The 15,555-nt window shown below is 38.3% G+C and overlaps 1 protein-coding gene across 1 annotated transcript; it reads left to right on the forward strand.

Moving 5' to 3' along the window:
• Positions 1–49: 49 nt before the first annotated feature.
• ap4e1 (adaptor related protein complex 4 subunit epsilon 1) lies at positions 50–14,145 on the forward strand. Its single transcript, XM_052119424.1, has 21 exons — positions 50–322; positions 2,479–2,550; positions 2,638–2,761; positions 3,718–3,791; positions 3,907–4,028; positions 4,103–4,262; positions 4,687–4,853; positions 5,059–5,132; positions 5,222–5,344; positions 5,435–5,544; positions 6,349–6,488; positions 6,900–7,012; positions 7,120–7,238; positions 8,884–9,180; positions 9,390–9,501; positions 9,631–9,769; positions 9,862–10,102; positions 11,453–12,016; positions 12,183–12,373; positions 13,022–13,182; positions 13,497–14,145. The coding sequence occupies exons 1-21, from the start codon at positions 194–196 to the stop codon at positions 13,655–13,657; spliced, it is 3,393 nt and encodes a 1,130-aa protein (XP_051975384.1). The 5' UTR covers positions 50–193; the 3' UTR covers positions 13,658–14,145.
• Positions 14,146–15,555: the final 1,410 nt, after the last annotated feature.

Consider the following 15,555-nt stretch of genomic DNA (forward strand, 5'->3'; position numbering starts at 1 on the left):
TTTTGAAAAACAGCAGCGCACTTCCTGTATGCGGTGAGAGTCTTGTCATGATGGCTCGTGTTTGTGTTTTTATACAGAGTGTTGTGAGTGTAGTGTAGACATTATTCCTCCTGTAGTGTACTTTAATGTGTTTTTAGGGTCTTGTCAGTGTTTTATAGAACAGTAGTATTATTCTCTGTGTTTATGTGCTGAAATGAGTGATGTTGTGGAGAAAACCCTTACTGCTCTGCCCGGTTTATTTGATTCACAAACTGGAGCTGCAAAAATCACCAACAGATTAAAACAACTGATCAAAAGCATCACTGAGCTGACGTCTAAACATGTGAGTTATTAATATATATATACATTTATAAAATAACAACTGTCAAATTACATGTAGGTACTGTCAGTAAAATGTAGGTAGATGACATGACAAAAATAATGTATTAATTGCAGTAAGCAAATGGAGTCATTTAAAAGTTCAAAAATCTTGACAGTAAAGTATATATATGTGTGTGTGTGTGTGTGTGTGTGTGTGTGTGTGTGTGTGTGTGTGTGTGTGTGTGTGACGTTAATAAACAATAAAGGAAATAAAAACATTTGTGTAAATTTTTATAATTTAATATATAATACAGTAATATATATATATGTGTGTGTGTGTGTGTGTGTGTGTGTGTGTGTGTGTGTGCAGTATTATACTGTAATTAAAAAATAAATAATAATTATTAATGAAAATATGATTTTTAAAACTAAAATATGAGGAACAAAATTATTTTAGCATACACTAAAGGCCAAAAGTTTGGAATAATGTACAGATTTTGCTGATTCAGAAGGAAATTGGTACTTTAATTCACGAAAGTGGCATTCAATTGATCACAAATTATAGTCAGGAGGACATTACTGATGTAAAAACACCATTTGAAAAAAGTAGCCAGCAGCATCACTCCAACACCTTATCCTTGAGTAATCATGCTAAAATGATCATTTGGTACTAGAAAATCACTTGCCATTATATCAAACACAGCTGAAAACTATTTGCATCATTAAATGAAGCTTAACATTATTTTTGAGTTGCCACTGTATGCGATAGACTGGCATATCTTAAGGTCAATATTAGGTCAAAAATGGCAAAAAAAAGAAACAGCTTTCTCTAGAAACTCATCAGTCAATCATTGTTTTGAGGAATGAATCTATACAATGCTTGAAATTCATACAAAGGTGTCACTACAGTCTTCAAAGATAAAGCACAACTGTCTCTAACAAGGACAGAAAGAGATGTGGAAGACCAGATGTGCAACTAAACAAGAGGATAAGTACATCAGAGTCTCTAGTTTGAGAAATAGACGCCTCACATGCTGACAGCTTCATTGAATTCTACATGCTCAACACCAGTTTCATGTACAACAGTAAAGAGAAGACTCAGGAGGACTTATGGGAAGAACTGCAAAGAAAAAGACACTTTTGAAACAGAAAAACAAAAAGAAAAGGTTTGAGTGGGCAAAGAAACACAGACATTGCACAACAGATAATTGGAAAAGAGTGTTACGGATCTGAACCTCATTGAGCTTTTGTGGGATCAGCTAGACTGTAAGGTGTGTGAGAAGTACCCGAGAAGACAGTCACATCTATGGCAAGTGCTGCAGGAAGTGTGGGGTGAAAGGTCAAGTGCTACAGGAAGTGTGGGGTGAAAGGTCAAGTGCTACAGGAAGTGTGGGGTGAAAGGTCACCTGCGTATCTGGACAAACTGACTGCTAGAATAACAAAGATCTGTAAATCTGTCATTGCTGCACATCGAGGATTATTTCATTAGAATGCTTTGAAGTAATTTTGAATAGTTTTTTCTTGATTGTAAAAGTAATTTTTCACATTATTAATGTCCTGACAAACATTGTGATCAGTTGAATGCCACTTTGGTGAATAAAAGTACCCATTTATTTCCATAAGAGCAAAATCTGTCCATTATTCCAAACTTTTGGCCACCAGTGTATATGTATCGAATATTATAATATAAGCTCTATAATGCGCATATATATATATACAGTACTATATATGTGCATTATAATAGCATTATAGAGCTGACACTGACATATAAATATTTAAACAATATTACAGAAATGGGGTCTGGTTCACAAAACATATTTAAGAATAAAATGTTTCTCATTTTCTAACTTAAGAATTAAAAAAATATATATATATTTTGTAATCACGAAAAAGACATCTTAAGAATGTTATATTTTTTTCTTAAACCATCAACATTTATAGCTAAATGCTTTTTTATACATTTCTTATAATAAGAACATTCTTACCCTTGGAAGACGTTCATGAATCATATTGTCCCTAGAGTTAGACCTAGCCTGACTGTGTAACTCCTGACGTATTTTGCAGTGCTTGACTGCATTATACTGTATTTTAACACATGGGTGGGTGTGGTAGAAAAGGATGCAATGCTTTTATTTTAAGGCAACATCTATTTTATTCTACTTCAATGTCATCTCATAGGAGGAAGAGAACCTTATTAAGCAGGAGCTGACAGCCATGAAAGAGCAGGTGTCATCACCCAACACCACCATGGTGAGTGATACAAATACAAATATGACAGTCATCACTGTTAAAATCTGTTTGTTTGACCCCAGTGTGTGTGTGTGAATGTGCAAACAGAAGCAGATGAGAGAGATCATGGTGCGTGCCATGTACTGTGAGATGTTGGGCTACGAAGCCTCGTTCACGTACATCCACGCCATCAAACTGGCCCAGCAGGGCGGCGTCCTGGAGAAGAGAGTGGGTACGTTCACAGCACATTTTCAATTCTAGCATGCTTCATTTAATAGTACAATATATATACAGTATATACAGGGTCCAAAATGAACACCGGCCAGGCAAATGCCATAAAAATTGTGTTTTGGTATGTAAATAAATGTTATTGTTTTGTTTATTGTGAGTTACTGGCCACTTGGCTTGTTTAGGAAGTGCATAATGCATGTTTTAAAATGTAAATCGAATATAATTATATATATATATATATATATTAATTCAAATATTATTATTATCTACATTTTAATATTATAGCAGGTAATAATATATATCAAAATTATTAAATTGTAATTTTAATAAATATTCAATAAAAACAATATACATAACTCTTTAAAATAAGGTCGTATTTGTTAACATTAGTTAATGCATTAGTTATCATGAAGAAAAAATGAATAATGTATTTTAACAGTAGTTATTAATCTTGGTTAATGTTAATTTATGAAAGTGCAATTGTTCATTGTTAATTCATGTTGCATTAACTAATGTTAGCATATACGACTTTTAGTTTTAAAAATGTTTTAGTATATGCTACGACCCCAGATGGTATTTAAGGGGAATCGGTGTGTAACATTAACTTCTAAAAATGATCTTATGTGCTGGACAAACAGGTCACCAACAGTGCAAAACATATTTTATAAAAAAATAAAATAAAACGATTATTAACCAAAGTTAAATATTTTTCATGATTAGTTCATGTTAACTTATTATACTAAGTCATTTGAATGAATACAACATCATTGTAAAGTGTTACACTGTATATAAAATAATTTTTATTTCCTTATTGTCATTACTTGAGAATATATTTTTCATAAAGACGACAAAAATATGAGGAGAAAAATCATGACTTTCTTGTTGTTTTTGTCACAGGAAGCGTTTCACAGACAGGTCTAAATCTATATGATTTGTGTTACTTTTTTGTGCTCCCAGGTTACCTTGCAGTGTCCCTTTTCCTTAGTGAGGGCCACGAATTGTTGTTACTGCTCGTAAACACAGTATTAAAGGTGTGTTTGCTTCTTAAATTCTTATAACCTCATTACTTACTTATAATAAACGAATTGCCTTAATTATGTAACTGATTATCTCATATTTAAGCAAAATGTGTTCTCTTCTGCGCAGGATCTTCAGAGCACCAACCTCATTGAAGTGTGCATGGCTTTGACTGTTGTCGCTCAGGTGTTTCCCAAAGACATGATACCTGCTGTGCTTCCTCTGGTGGAGGAGAAACTGTCACATCCAAAGTAAGATTCCCTCCTGTACCTATACACACAAATGTCTGAATGCCATTTAATAGCTTCTTTTCTTCCTTTCTAAGGGAAATCATTAGGAGGAAAGCTGTCCTAGCGTTGTATAAGTTCTACCTGATCGCTCCGAATCAAGTCCAGCACATTCACGGCAAGTTCCGGAAGGCACTGTGCGATAAAGATCCAGGCGTCATGACATCATCCTTACACATTTACCTTCAACTGATCAGGGTTGGTCTTTTAAACGTTTCTTGGCTATAGAGACTGTAATTATGTGTCAGTATTTCGATTTAGCTTTGCTACATTGCACAGACAGTGTTTCCAAATAGTAGCTTTGTATTCATGAAAAAGATCCAATCATATTTATCCAGAATAATAAAGACAATACAGGTAAAAGGATGTGATCTTTAGGGTGGGCGACTTTTTATCTCTTTTTATTTCGGACCGGGAGGTGCTCAGACTTGATCATTTTGCTTGGGCTTGTCCCCCTCTATCGTGTTTTGTGTTGGACCGGGGCGTCAGAAGTTTAAGGGGGCAGTACCCCCTCTAGCGCCCCTTTAGACTCTTATTTTAAAATTACAGAGCCTTGAATTTTTTATGTATTTCTGAATAACTTAACAGTGACACCTTTTTCAGACTTTTTCTGTTTTTCTAGGAGAATCCAGACAGCTATAAGGACCTGACAGGCAGTTTTGTGACCATCCTGAAGCAGGTGGTGGGGGGTAAACTCCCGATAGATTTTAATTATCACAATGTTCCAGCACCGTGGCTGCAGATCCAGTTACTCCGAATCCTCTCACTGCTTGGGAGAGAGGACCAAAGGTACTGACGGGCCACCATAGACGCCACCGCTATGCTAATCACAGGATATTCCCATACTTACACTGCACACTTAGTGTGTACTTGCCTGATGATTGGGAAATACATACTTTTGAGGATAAACTCAAGATGTGTGCCATTGTTTGGACATACTACCATATCATAACCCCCCAAAATGTAAATGTAATATTTGTTTTTACATTTTCAGCACCAGTGAACTGATGTATGAAGTTCTGGATGAGTCTTTGCGAAGAGCTGAAATGAATCACAACATTACTTATGGTAAATTGTCCATACTTGAACTTTTCTACAGGGCTAAATGGTGATTTATAATCCAAATCAATGCATCTAACATGTCATCTCTCTTCCAGCAATTCTATATGAGTGTGTGAAGGCCGTCTACACCATACAACCAAAAGCTGAGCTGTTGGAAAAAGCTGCGAGATGCATTGGAAATTTTGTTCTTTCTCCAAAGATCAACCTTAAATATCTAGGTAAAAGTCCTGCCTTTCTGTTTTCATTGTTTTCTTAGATAGTTTTGTTTCACACTGCTTCTTCCCCTTAAATGCATCTGTGTTTTCCAGGTTTGAAAGCTTTGACGTACGTTGTCCAGCATGATGCTAAACTGGCTCTGCAGCATCAGATGACCATTATAGAGTGTCTGGACCACTCAGATTTCACGATTAAGAGAGAGGTACTACAACAGGACTCTTTTAAGGCAGAGTTTTAAGGCATAACAAGCTTATTAATAGAGCAACACTTCTGACTTCGTAAACCTGAGAGAATGAGGGTCTGTTCAGACAAAATGCGTTATTGCGCTGCAAACAGCAGGACACTTAGCAGCGAATGGAACAGAACGCAGGTGTTTTGAGGTGCATTTTGTATTTTTTTTTATCCACTTTTCTTCCAAATTGGAATGCCCAATTCCCATTCCTCAGTAGGTCCTCGTGGTGGCGCGTTTAACTTAATCCAGGTGGCGGAGTACAAGTCTCAGTTGCCTCCACTTCTGAGACCGTCAATCTGCGTCATCTTATCGTGTGGCTCATTTTTTGTGACAACACGGAGACTCGTAGCATGTGGAGGCTCATGCTACTCTCCACAATCCACGCACAACTCCCCACGCGCCCCATTGAGAGCGAGAACCACTAATCGCGACCACGAGGAGGTTACCCCATGTGACTCTACCCTCCCTAGCAACCGTTTCAATTTGGTTGCTTAGGAGACCTGGCTGGAGTCACTCAGCACGCCCTGGATTAGAACTCACGACTCCAGGAGTGGAAGTTAGCGTCAATGCTCGCTGAGCTACCCAGGCCCCTTGAGGGGTATTTTTAAAAAAATAATTTAAAAACATTGCGCTCCTGCACAAGACAGCTGAAAAAACAGAGGTCAGTAGTCAAAAACGTCCATCTAGCACGTGTTTACATTGAAAAACAGTGCAGGCGGATGCAAAAATGTGTTTGGTGTGATCGGCTCTCATTTCATTTCATTTGTCTCTCAGACTCTGGAGCTTTTGTTCAGGATCACAAACGCTCAGAATGTGATGGTGATTGTGGAGAAGATGTTGGACTTCCTGCGCCTCTGTAACGATGACCACACCGTCATCCACCTCGTTGGAAAAGTTGCAGAGCTAGCTGAGAAATATCCTTTTTCTTAAAGGGATAGTTCACCCTAAAATGAAAAATCTCTCATCATTTACTCACCCTCATGCCATCCCAGATGTGTATGACTTTCTTTCTTCTGCTGAACACAAACAACACATTTTAGAAGAATATCTCTGCTCTGTAGGTCCATACAATACAAGTGAAAGGTGGCCAGATTTTTGAAGGTCTAAAATGCACATAAAGGCAGCATAAAAGTAATCCATAAGAATCCTGTGGTTAAATCCATGTCTTCAGAAGAGATATGATAGTTGTGAGTGTGAAACAGATCAATATTTAAGTCCTTTTTTACAATAAATAGGCATGGCATTTTGAGTTGAAATGATTATGTTATAGTGATAAGTATAAATGATTATACTTTACAGTATATGTTCCTATATAAGTCCTGTACGTTTGCTCCAGATAACTCGTGGTTCATTCAGACGATGAATGATGTTTTTTCCATCGGAGGAGACCTGTTGCAACAGGACGTCCCAAACAACTTCCTTCGAATTATGGCAGAAGGTGAATGAGAAATACAGTTGGGCCACTAATACAGAAACAGGGTGCTGTAAACTGAAGTAGATGCTGCATTTTGTAAAATTTGTAAAGGTTTGGGTTTGTTTACTCAGGCTCAGAGTCGATGGAGGAGGACGAGCAGTTACGACTGTATGCTGTCGACTCATATCTGACCCTACTGAATGGAGATTGTTCTCATCTGCCACAGCGCTTTCTACAGGTCATGAGTTGGGTATGTACAATGTTCTGCGACTTTACACGCGGTCATGTAATTTTCTGGGGACCTATTGACTCGTGTAAAAACTCTAGTAAGCTGCCGACAAGCATTTTTAGGTGTTTCTTAGACAAATTCTGTGGGCAGCAAAATTATGCCATCAGATAAGAGACCTCGTTTTGGACACATTTTTAATGCATCGCTCTGTATTTATGTGTGCTATTGCCACAACATTAAAACCACCTGCCTAATATTGTATAGGTCCCCCTCATGCCGCCAAAACAGCGCCAACCCGCATCTCAGAATAGAAGAGTTGCCGTAGACTTTGTCAGTTCGAACCAGTCTGGCCATTCTCCGTTGACCTCTCGCATCAACAACTCAAACCAGCCCATCTGGCACCAACAATCATGCCACGGTCCACGTTTTTTCCCCATTGCGATGGTTGATGTGAACATTAACTGAAGCTCCTGAATTTACTCCGAATGGTGCCATAAACAAAAAACATCCAGTGAGCGGCAGTTCTGTGGACGGAAATGCCTTGTTGATGAGAGAGGTCAACGGATAATGGCCAGACTGGTTTGAGCTGACAGAAAGTCTATGGTAACTCTGATAACCACTCTGTACAATTGTGCTATTCTGAGGTGCGGGTTGGTGCTGTTTTGGTGGCACGAGGGGGAACTACACAATATTAGGCAGGTGGTTTAATGTTGTGGCTGATCGGTGTAGTTTATATGCTTACAGTAATTTAGACAAACTTTGATGTTGGCTTGACAAAGCCTGGTTTCAACTAGTTTTAAAAAGTTTTCTGCTTGATGGTTATATAGACATTCAGCTAGATAGAGCATTCTGTCAATGTAAGTTTATGCAATTTTACAAAATTGAACAACTTTACAGTGCAAATAATTCACAAGTTTTATCAGAAAAATACATTTTAAGTGCTTCTATATAATTAAAAGCTTCACATTTCTGCCTTTTTAAACCCTTCAATAATTGGCCCCATTGACTTCCATTGTAAGTGCCTCACTGTAACCCAGATTTTTGCTTTAAACGAAAAGGGATGAGTCATTATTTGTTTTGTGGTGATCAACATTATGCCACAAATGCTGCCGATTGAGCTTAACTTGTATTGAACCTGGAATATTCCTTTAATTTACCTTATAGCATATGTAGGTGTTCTTGATGATGTCATCCAAGTTTATGTGGGAATGAGGAGTGACACCATTTATCCATAGCATGTTCTTCTCAAAACGGATAATTTATTTTTTATTAAAAGGAAAGCTAAAAACACTGTGTGTGTCTTATCTATATATCTCGTGTCACTATTACAAGTGAACTAAGTCTTGGATAATTTCTATAAATTCCACCTAAAACTACCGAAACACACACTACTCCAATAGACTCTTTTTGGTAAGTCCATAAAAGCCATAATACACAATACACCAATATACATAATACAAAGTATAGTCACAAGACGTCAATATTATACATGTAAACATGGTTTTAGTGTAATTAAATCACTTACTAAACTTTTCTGTGTTAAGTTATAGCCAATTTTACACCTTCATTGTAACAACAAAACCCTTTAATCCCTGTATTGGATATAACTTTACCCAGATTCTGAAAATCCAGGGAATAATATTTGTACACCTCTGTATGCGTTCAGGTTCTTGGCGAATACTCGCACCTCCAAGAGGATCTGGACCAGCGAGAAGTCATTCGTCTACTAACGAAACTACTGGATCATAGAAGGGTGAGCTCGGAGACGCGGGTCTGGCTTCTGTCTGCTCTCACCAAGCTTTGTGAGGGCCACACAGACCTGATTCTGGACCTGTCTGAGAGTCTCTCGTCCTCACAGGACACGGTTCTCCGTCAGCAGGCCCATGAGCTACGTCTCCTCAGCCAGGACTCGCAGATTCATGGGTGGGCACTGCCCCGTGGAGCCACCTGGGACAGCATGGAGGTAACTGCAGTGAACAAAGCAGATATAACTTGTAAGGAGATTTTCAGCAGTCCTCGCTTATTTGAAAGACATATCATGTTTTGCTTGATAGCTACAGATTTGAGGGTTAGGGGTAGAGTATAGCAAATATTGAATCACCATGAGGTGTATGATATGTCCTCTCAAATACAGTCAAATCAACTTGTGTTTGTGTGTTTTATATACACTAGGTTGACTCCTCTCTGTCGTTTCTGGATGGGTTTGTGTCAGAGGCGCTGGCTGCAGGAGCTGCTCCATATAAACCTCCTCATCAGAGACATGAAGAGTTGTGTGAGGAGAGAGGTAAAGCTGTTATTATAGGACAAGTTAACCCACAATATACAGCATTTGTGCTGAATATTCTTTCTCTAAACTGTACCAATATTATACAACATAACAGGATTGTGGTTGATTGTGTTTTTCTCTGATCAGCATTGAGTCTGGAGCCGTACGTTTTTTCCCTTCCTGTAAGTTTATCATTGTGTAGCATCACTGACAGACAATCTCCCAAACTACCGTCCGTCACTTCAGAACTGTCGGACAACAGCACAGAACTCTTGCAGAAGGCAGGGTGAGTACCTGTGGACTGGCACATGACACAGAAACATGCTGTAACCTCATATGTGTTGAGAATTTGTATTCTAACTGTATGTCTTGTTTTAGTTCCAGTACACTGATTTTTGAAGGGGTAAAGAGAGTGTGGGGGAAAGATGGTTATTTGCCTCAGAAAGAAACAACAGGAATAGCACCTCCAGTGGAAGAGTCTGGCGCTGCAGTTCTGGCCCCTATACAGCAGGGGGCAGCAGAGATGCCAGAGCCGGAGCCCTTGCAGCAAAACCAGGAGAAACAGCAGCTGGCGTCGTCTTTATTTGTTGGTTTAGGGGCCCAGAGCTCCATGTCTCTGGTGAGAATAGTATTTTTAATAGCATTTTATTAAAAAAAAAAGTAATGTCTAGAGCAATGAATGAGTGTGTGAGTGAGTGTGTGAGTGAGTGTGTGAGTGTGTGTGAGTGTGTGAGTGTGTGAGTGTGTGAGTGAGTGTGTGAGTGAGTGAGTGAGTGTGTGAGTGAGTGAGTGTGTGAGTGAGTGTGTGAGTGAGTGTGTGAGTGAGTGTGTGAGTGAGTGTGTGAGTGAGTGTGTGAGTGAGTGTGTGAGTGTGTGTGTGTGTGTGAGTGTGTGAGTGTGTGTGTGAGTGAGTGTGTGAGTGTGTGAGTGAGTGTGTGAGTGAGTGTGTGAGTGAGTGTGTGAGTGAGTGTGTGAGTGAGTGTGTGAGTGAGTGTGTGTGTGAGTGAGTGTGTGTGTGAGTGAGTGTGTGTGTGAGTGAGTGTGTGTGTGAGTGAGTGTGTGTGTGAGTGTGTGAGTGAGTGTGTGAGTGAGTGTGTGTGTGTGTGTGTGAGTGAGTGTGTGAGTGAGTGTGTGTGTGAGTGTGTGAGTGTGTGTGTGAGTGTGTGTATATATATACCTGTTTGAAATTGAAATTTCTGAATCATTTAGATATTTTTGGGCCAAAAATGTCAAGTAGTGTAACCGTCCTGAGATCGAGAAAAAAAACAAAAAACGAATAGAAATAAAAAAACTAAAACAAACAAACCATAAAACAGAAAATTATAACAAAATGGAAGAATTTTTTCCCCAAAACTTAGAAAACAATATAAAAATAAAACACAATTCAAACAAGTTTTTTTGCTTATTTTATTTATTTTTTTTCTTAAAGGTGTCGTATGTTAGATTCAGAAACTCTTGTTATCAATGACCCCTGTGGCCATTAAGTGAACTGCAGCCAGCTACCTGTTGCTCGTGCTCACGCACACACACCATAGGAACGCGAGCGGGAGAGCATCCAAAACAGTGACGTAACTTATAAAGAGACCGAACGTGATTCACCGGCATCATGCTGACAGATGAGGTCGTATAATTAAATATTTAACCATAAACTTTGAGACTAAACTAAAACTACTTATCAGCTAACATAGCATACTGATATACACAAGGCAACCTAGGTAGTCTGGGTTTTGCTAATTTATTAAGTTGCATTACAAGCCGTTCACACATTGGCAGTACAAAATACAGTTACATATTGTAGCTTTTAGCATAAATGTAATAAATTTGAGTCAGATTGATGCTAAAAACAATACAATAATGGGTTAAGTAAAAATGTATTTATTAAAGATACATTTTCTGATACAACACGTGAGAAGAAAATGTTTTTTTGCAATGCTTAGCTTCATTTCCTGTGCTAATGGTTTTCTTTCAGCTAGGAAAATCGGAAGCCCCTCCTCCTCGCTTTAGAAGAAAGCCACGCCTACATGACTCATCATCATCGTCAGGCACCAGCGAGAAGTCGTCTGAGTCCTCCCACTCATCACGCAACACAGCCGACAGCTTCCTGTATGGCAACCTGCTGGAGGAGGAGCCCGCCACTACAATTTCCTGTTTTGACCTCGCACCTAAATCTGCGACAGCCAATCACAGCCAAACCAATGGCCTTGGACAAAACAAAGACACCGTTTCCATGGAAGCAGACAGACATGCTAACACATCTCAAATATTGGGCAGCGATATGGTTCTAGTGCGGCCCAACAAACAACAGGATAGATATCCTACATCTGTGGTTTCAGATCTATCCACACTGATACCCTCTGACCTGAAAGACCTACCTCATTCTGATGTCATCAGCTTGACCTCTGACCCCAGCCTGTCTCTCTCATTCTGTCGTGTGTTTAAAGACGAAGCTTTGCTGCTTGTGATATTTATTTCTAACTGTACAGAAACTACAATCAAAGATGTTGCTGTGCAGCTGACCTGTGTAGAGCTAGAGGTGTGTACAATGTTTCATATGTATTGTAGTGGTATACAATATGTGTTTTTAATGGTCAATGCAATATCTACTTACAATATTAGGCAGTAAGTAGTAAAAGCCACTGAACCTGAATATTAAATTCAGAATTGTTCTTTTGTTTTGTGTGTAAACTCTTCTCTGAAAGACGGCAAGTTTGAGAGGGAATGTGATGGACTATTTGGAGGAGAACAGTACGTCAGTGTGTCATTACACTTTGCTGATGAACGACCCTCAAACACAGGTGTCCTTTACTGGGACTGTCTCTTACCAAACACAGCCAGGACACACCAACACACTCGTGTTCTCTGGGACGCTCTCCACCGCTGACTTTATCAGGTACTGTCTGAAACTCATGATTGATTTAACGTTGTAGAATTTAATTTAAAACAAATAATAATAAAAAAGTGTTTATAAAAATAGACATGCACCATTGTATGAATTTTGGCCAATATTGATAATTGATCATTGATAAACGATAATTGTTGTTATGACCGATAACCAATAGGATCTTATAAATCTATGCTGCTTTGCCTATTTCTGTTTTTGCTTTTGTTTTAATTTTGTTTTGTGTAGTTTTTGGTTTGTTTTTTGTCTGGTGGTGTTTGTTTTGATTTTTGTCATTTTTTGTGGTGTTTTTTTGGTTCGGTTTTTGTCTAGTGTAGTTTTTTGTTTGGTGTAGTTTGTTTTGTTTGCTTGTTTAGTTTTTTCGTGTAGTTTTTAGTTCTCGTTTTCTTTTTGTTTGTTTTTTTATTTGTTTAAGTTTGGTTTTATTTATTTATTGCTTTGTGTATTTAGCATTGTTTGATTTTTGTTTTGTTTTTCATTTGGTGTAGTTTGTTTTTGTTTGGTGTCCTTTTTTTTAAAGAGCATTCACACTAAAACTCCGATCTAAAAGTTGACATGCTTACAGTTAATTAGTCATCAAAGTGTTATAATGTACAGTTAACTTGTTTTAATTAAGTTATTTCTCTTTATCACACACAGGCCTTTGATTGTAAGCACAGAGGAATATGGGAAAATGTGGCTGTCCTTCTCTCACGATGTAAAACAGAATCTGAAACTGCTGACAGATGCTGGTGATTCGCTCAGATCCACACTAGATGCTGTTAAAGAGACACTTCAGCTGCACATTGTGGATATCATTGGTAAGCAGTGATAAGTGGCATTTCATGCATTTTTAACTAGTACATTTGGAGTGGATACACTCCAGAGAAAAGTGCAGCAGTTACTTTTTTTATAGGTGACTGGTCATTTATATTTTCTCTGTTGTTTCTCATAAAGGTCCTTTTGGAGAAATAAAAATAGACACAAATGAGAAAATTGTTGACAGATATAAAATGTATGTGGATAGCATAGCTCTGCTAATTTGGTTTTTGTAGAATAAGACATATTTTTGAAACTCTGGATTAAATGACAAACAAGTATTTTTTTTCACTGTATTTAATATTTGTTGTGTCAGGTTCGGAGGGAATTGTAGCGTGCCGTCTGCTCAGTGGCGCCCCCTGTCTTCTGCACTGCAGAGTGAACGGTGCAGCACTGGCAGTGTGGCTGCGCTCTTCTCTGCCTGCTCTCCCAGACTGCATCCTGTACCACTGCCAGAAAGCACTAGCAGAACACTGAAGATCCAGACTCCACTGAAATCCAGATACACTTCCGATGGAACCTCCAGTCGAAAGTTCTATTGCACCTCCTTAACAAAAACATTGTTCAGGTGTCTTGACTTGGACACATTGATCAAGCAATGACTCCATGAAAGCAATACACATGTATTGTGTCGTCTTATGCTCTGATTAATAATTTTAATGATATATATGTATTTTTTTTGTATGTTACTGAGCTGCATTGTTGACAGCTTCCATATAGTACAAATTATTTATTGATTTAAAAAAATCCAGCTTGTATTTTCCTGTTCTGATTTATTTGTTCTTCACTGTTTATTTGATAAGATAAAGGGAAATTGTATAATATTGTTTTCACAATTTAGGTTTATAGGCTGTAGTTATTAGTTCAGGTTGTAAGGCGCCTCTTTATAGCAGAGAACCTCTGGACAGATTACTTTTCAATCCAGGATATAAAGATTATATTCTTAAAATGTAATAAAAACATCCTCGGAGATATGTAATGTAGTAGACTACAAATATAATGATATTATCTTCTTAAAACATTGAAGTCAACATGAAATGAAAATGGACCCTTATTAATGCATATTTCTAAATTACTTCTGTCTTTGTAATCTTTTATCAAAATGTACTTTTGCTCCGCCTCTTAAATTACTTTCCTTTTCCTTTGATGTCACCAAGCCCTCTAACTTTTTAACCACTCCCCCTTTCCTTTTCCTTTGATGTCACCAAGCCCTCTAACTTTTTAACCACTCCCCCTTGGACCATCTGGCTCCACTCTTGTTTCATACAGACCATTTGAGGATCCAATCAGTTCCCAACAGATCAAGTCCCAACGTGCTTTTTTTGTTTTTTTCCCTGTTTCAGTTACATTATGCGATACGTCACATTATGGAAGTAAAATGGGTTGCAAATGCGTTTCATGTTGACTTTAAAGTGGTTGGTTTTGGACACAGGACTACAGAGCACATATAAACCACGGCAGATGTAAACACAAGGTACAGTATGCAATAATAGGCTACTGCCTTATACTGCAGAGGTCCGAATTGACTGCAAAATAGGTTTGATAGCTGAATGCCTATATGTTGTTAAAGTTCTGTACGTTAGTACAGTGTAAAGGTTCGTGCACATTACACAACTGGTAATTCAGGAGTTTTGCATCAGCCAATCAACTGCCATTGAGATGAATGGGAATGCCAACAAGTTAGCTCTCTTCAGATATTACAGACCTCTTTATTCTAAGTCAGGGGTTTTCAAACATTCATGACTGGTCATTGTTAACATTGAGTGTTTTGTTTTAAAGTGTCATTAGCAAGCACCTCAGAACATACGTGATATCATGCACGTGAAATATACTTCGTTTTGTTTTATCTTTTTTGCTTTTACTTGAGCATACATATTGGTATATGCTTAAAAGTATTAATTCGTGAACAAAAATGGGGTTTTGAATTAATCTTTTAAGTGAACGTTCCATTTTTTAATTCGTGAATGACCCAAACATACTCTACACAAGTACGTGAACGCTGACGCACCTTGCTACGCAACGTGTCCGCGCTCGATTCATAACCCAACGCAAGTACTCACTGCATTCTCAGTGTTGCCACAAGGGGCGCTAGAGCGGGATTTCCGTCTTTCAATCAACAACTGTCATGGCGGACTCAGGAAGCAATTTGAGTTTACTCTTTGTCCCCAGTCTATTCAAACAAACTAGTGTTTTTTCTCCATGTCTCTCCCAACTCCTCAACTATTGGCTCATCTACCACATCTGGGCCGAAAATGTAGGCAACTGACTTGCTGCCTAATCAGTTAATGGCTTAACTGACAGCTGCTTCCGAACAGTTTGAAAAGCACCTTATTTTCATTCTGCCTCCATAATCAACCTCTGAAGGCAGCCTTTTC

The sequence above is a fragment of the Xyrauchen texanus genome, chromosome 46 (genome assembly GCF_025860055.1).
Source record: "Xyrauchen texanus isolate HMW12.3.18 chromosome 46, RBS_HiC_50CHRs, whole genome shotgun sequence".
Taxonomy (NCBI): domain Eukaryota; kingdom Metazoa; phylum Chordata; class Actinopteri; order Cypriniformes; family Catostomidae; genus Xyrauchen; species Xyrauchen texanus.

Bases quoted from the DNA above. Each gene is read 5' to 3' on its own strand.
- ap4e1 (XM_052119424.1), top strand. From the start codon at position 194: ATGAGTGATGTTGTGGAGAAAACCCTTACTGCTCTGCCCGGTTTATTT. The intron at 12,017-12,182 runs GTGTGTACAATG...CTTCTCTGAAAG, and splicing joins TGACCTGTGTAGAGCTAGAG to ACGGCAAGTTTGAGAGGGAA. The intron at 13,183-13,496 runs GTAAGCAGTGAT...TTGTTGTGTCAG, and splicing joins GCACATTGTGGATATCATTG to GTTCGGAGGGAATTGTAGCG.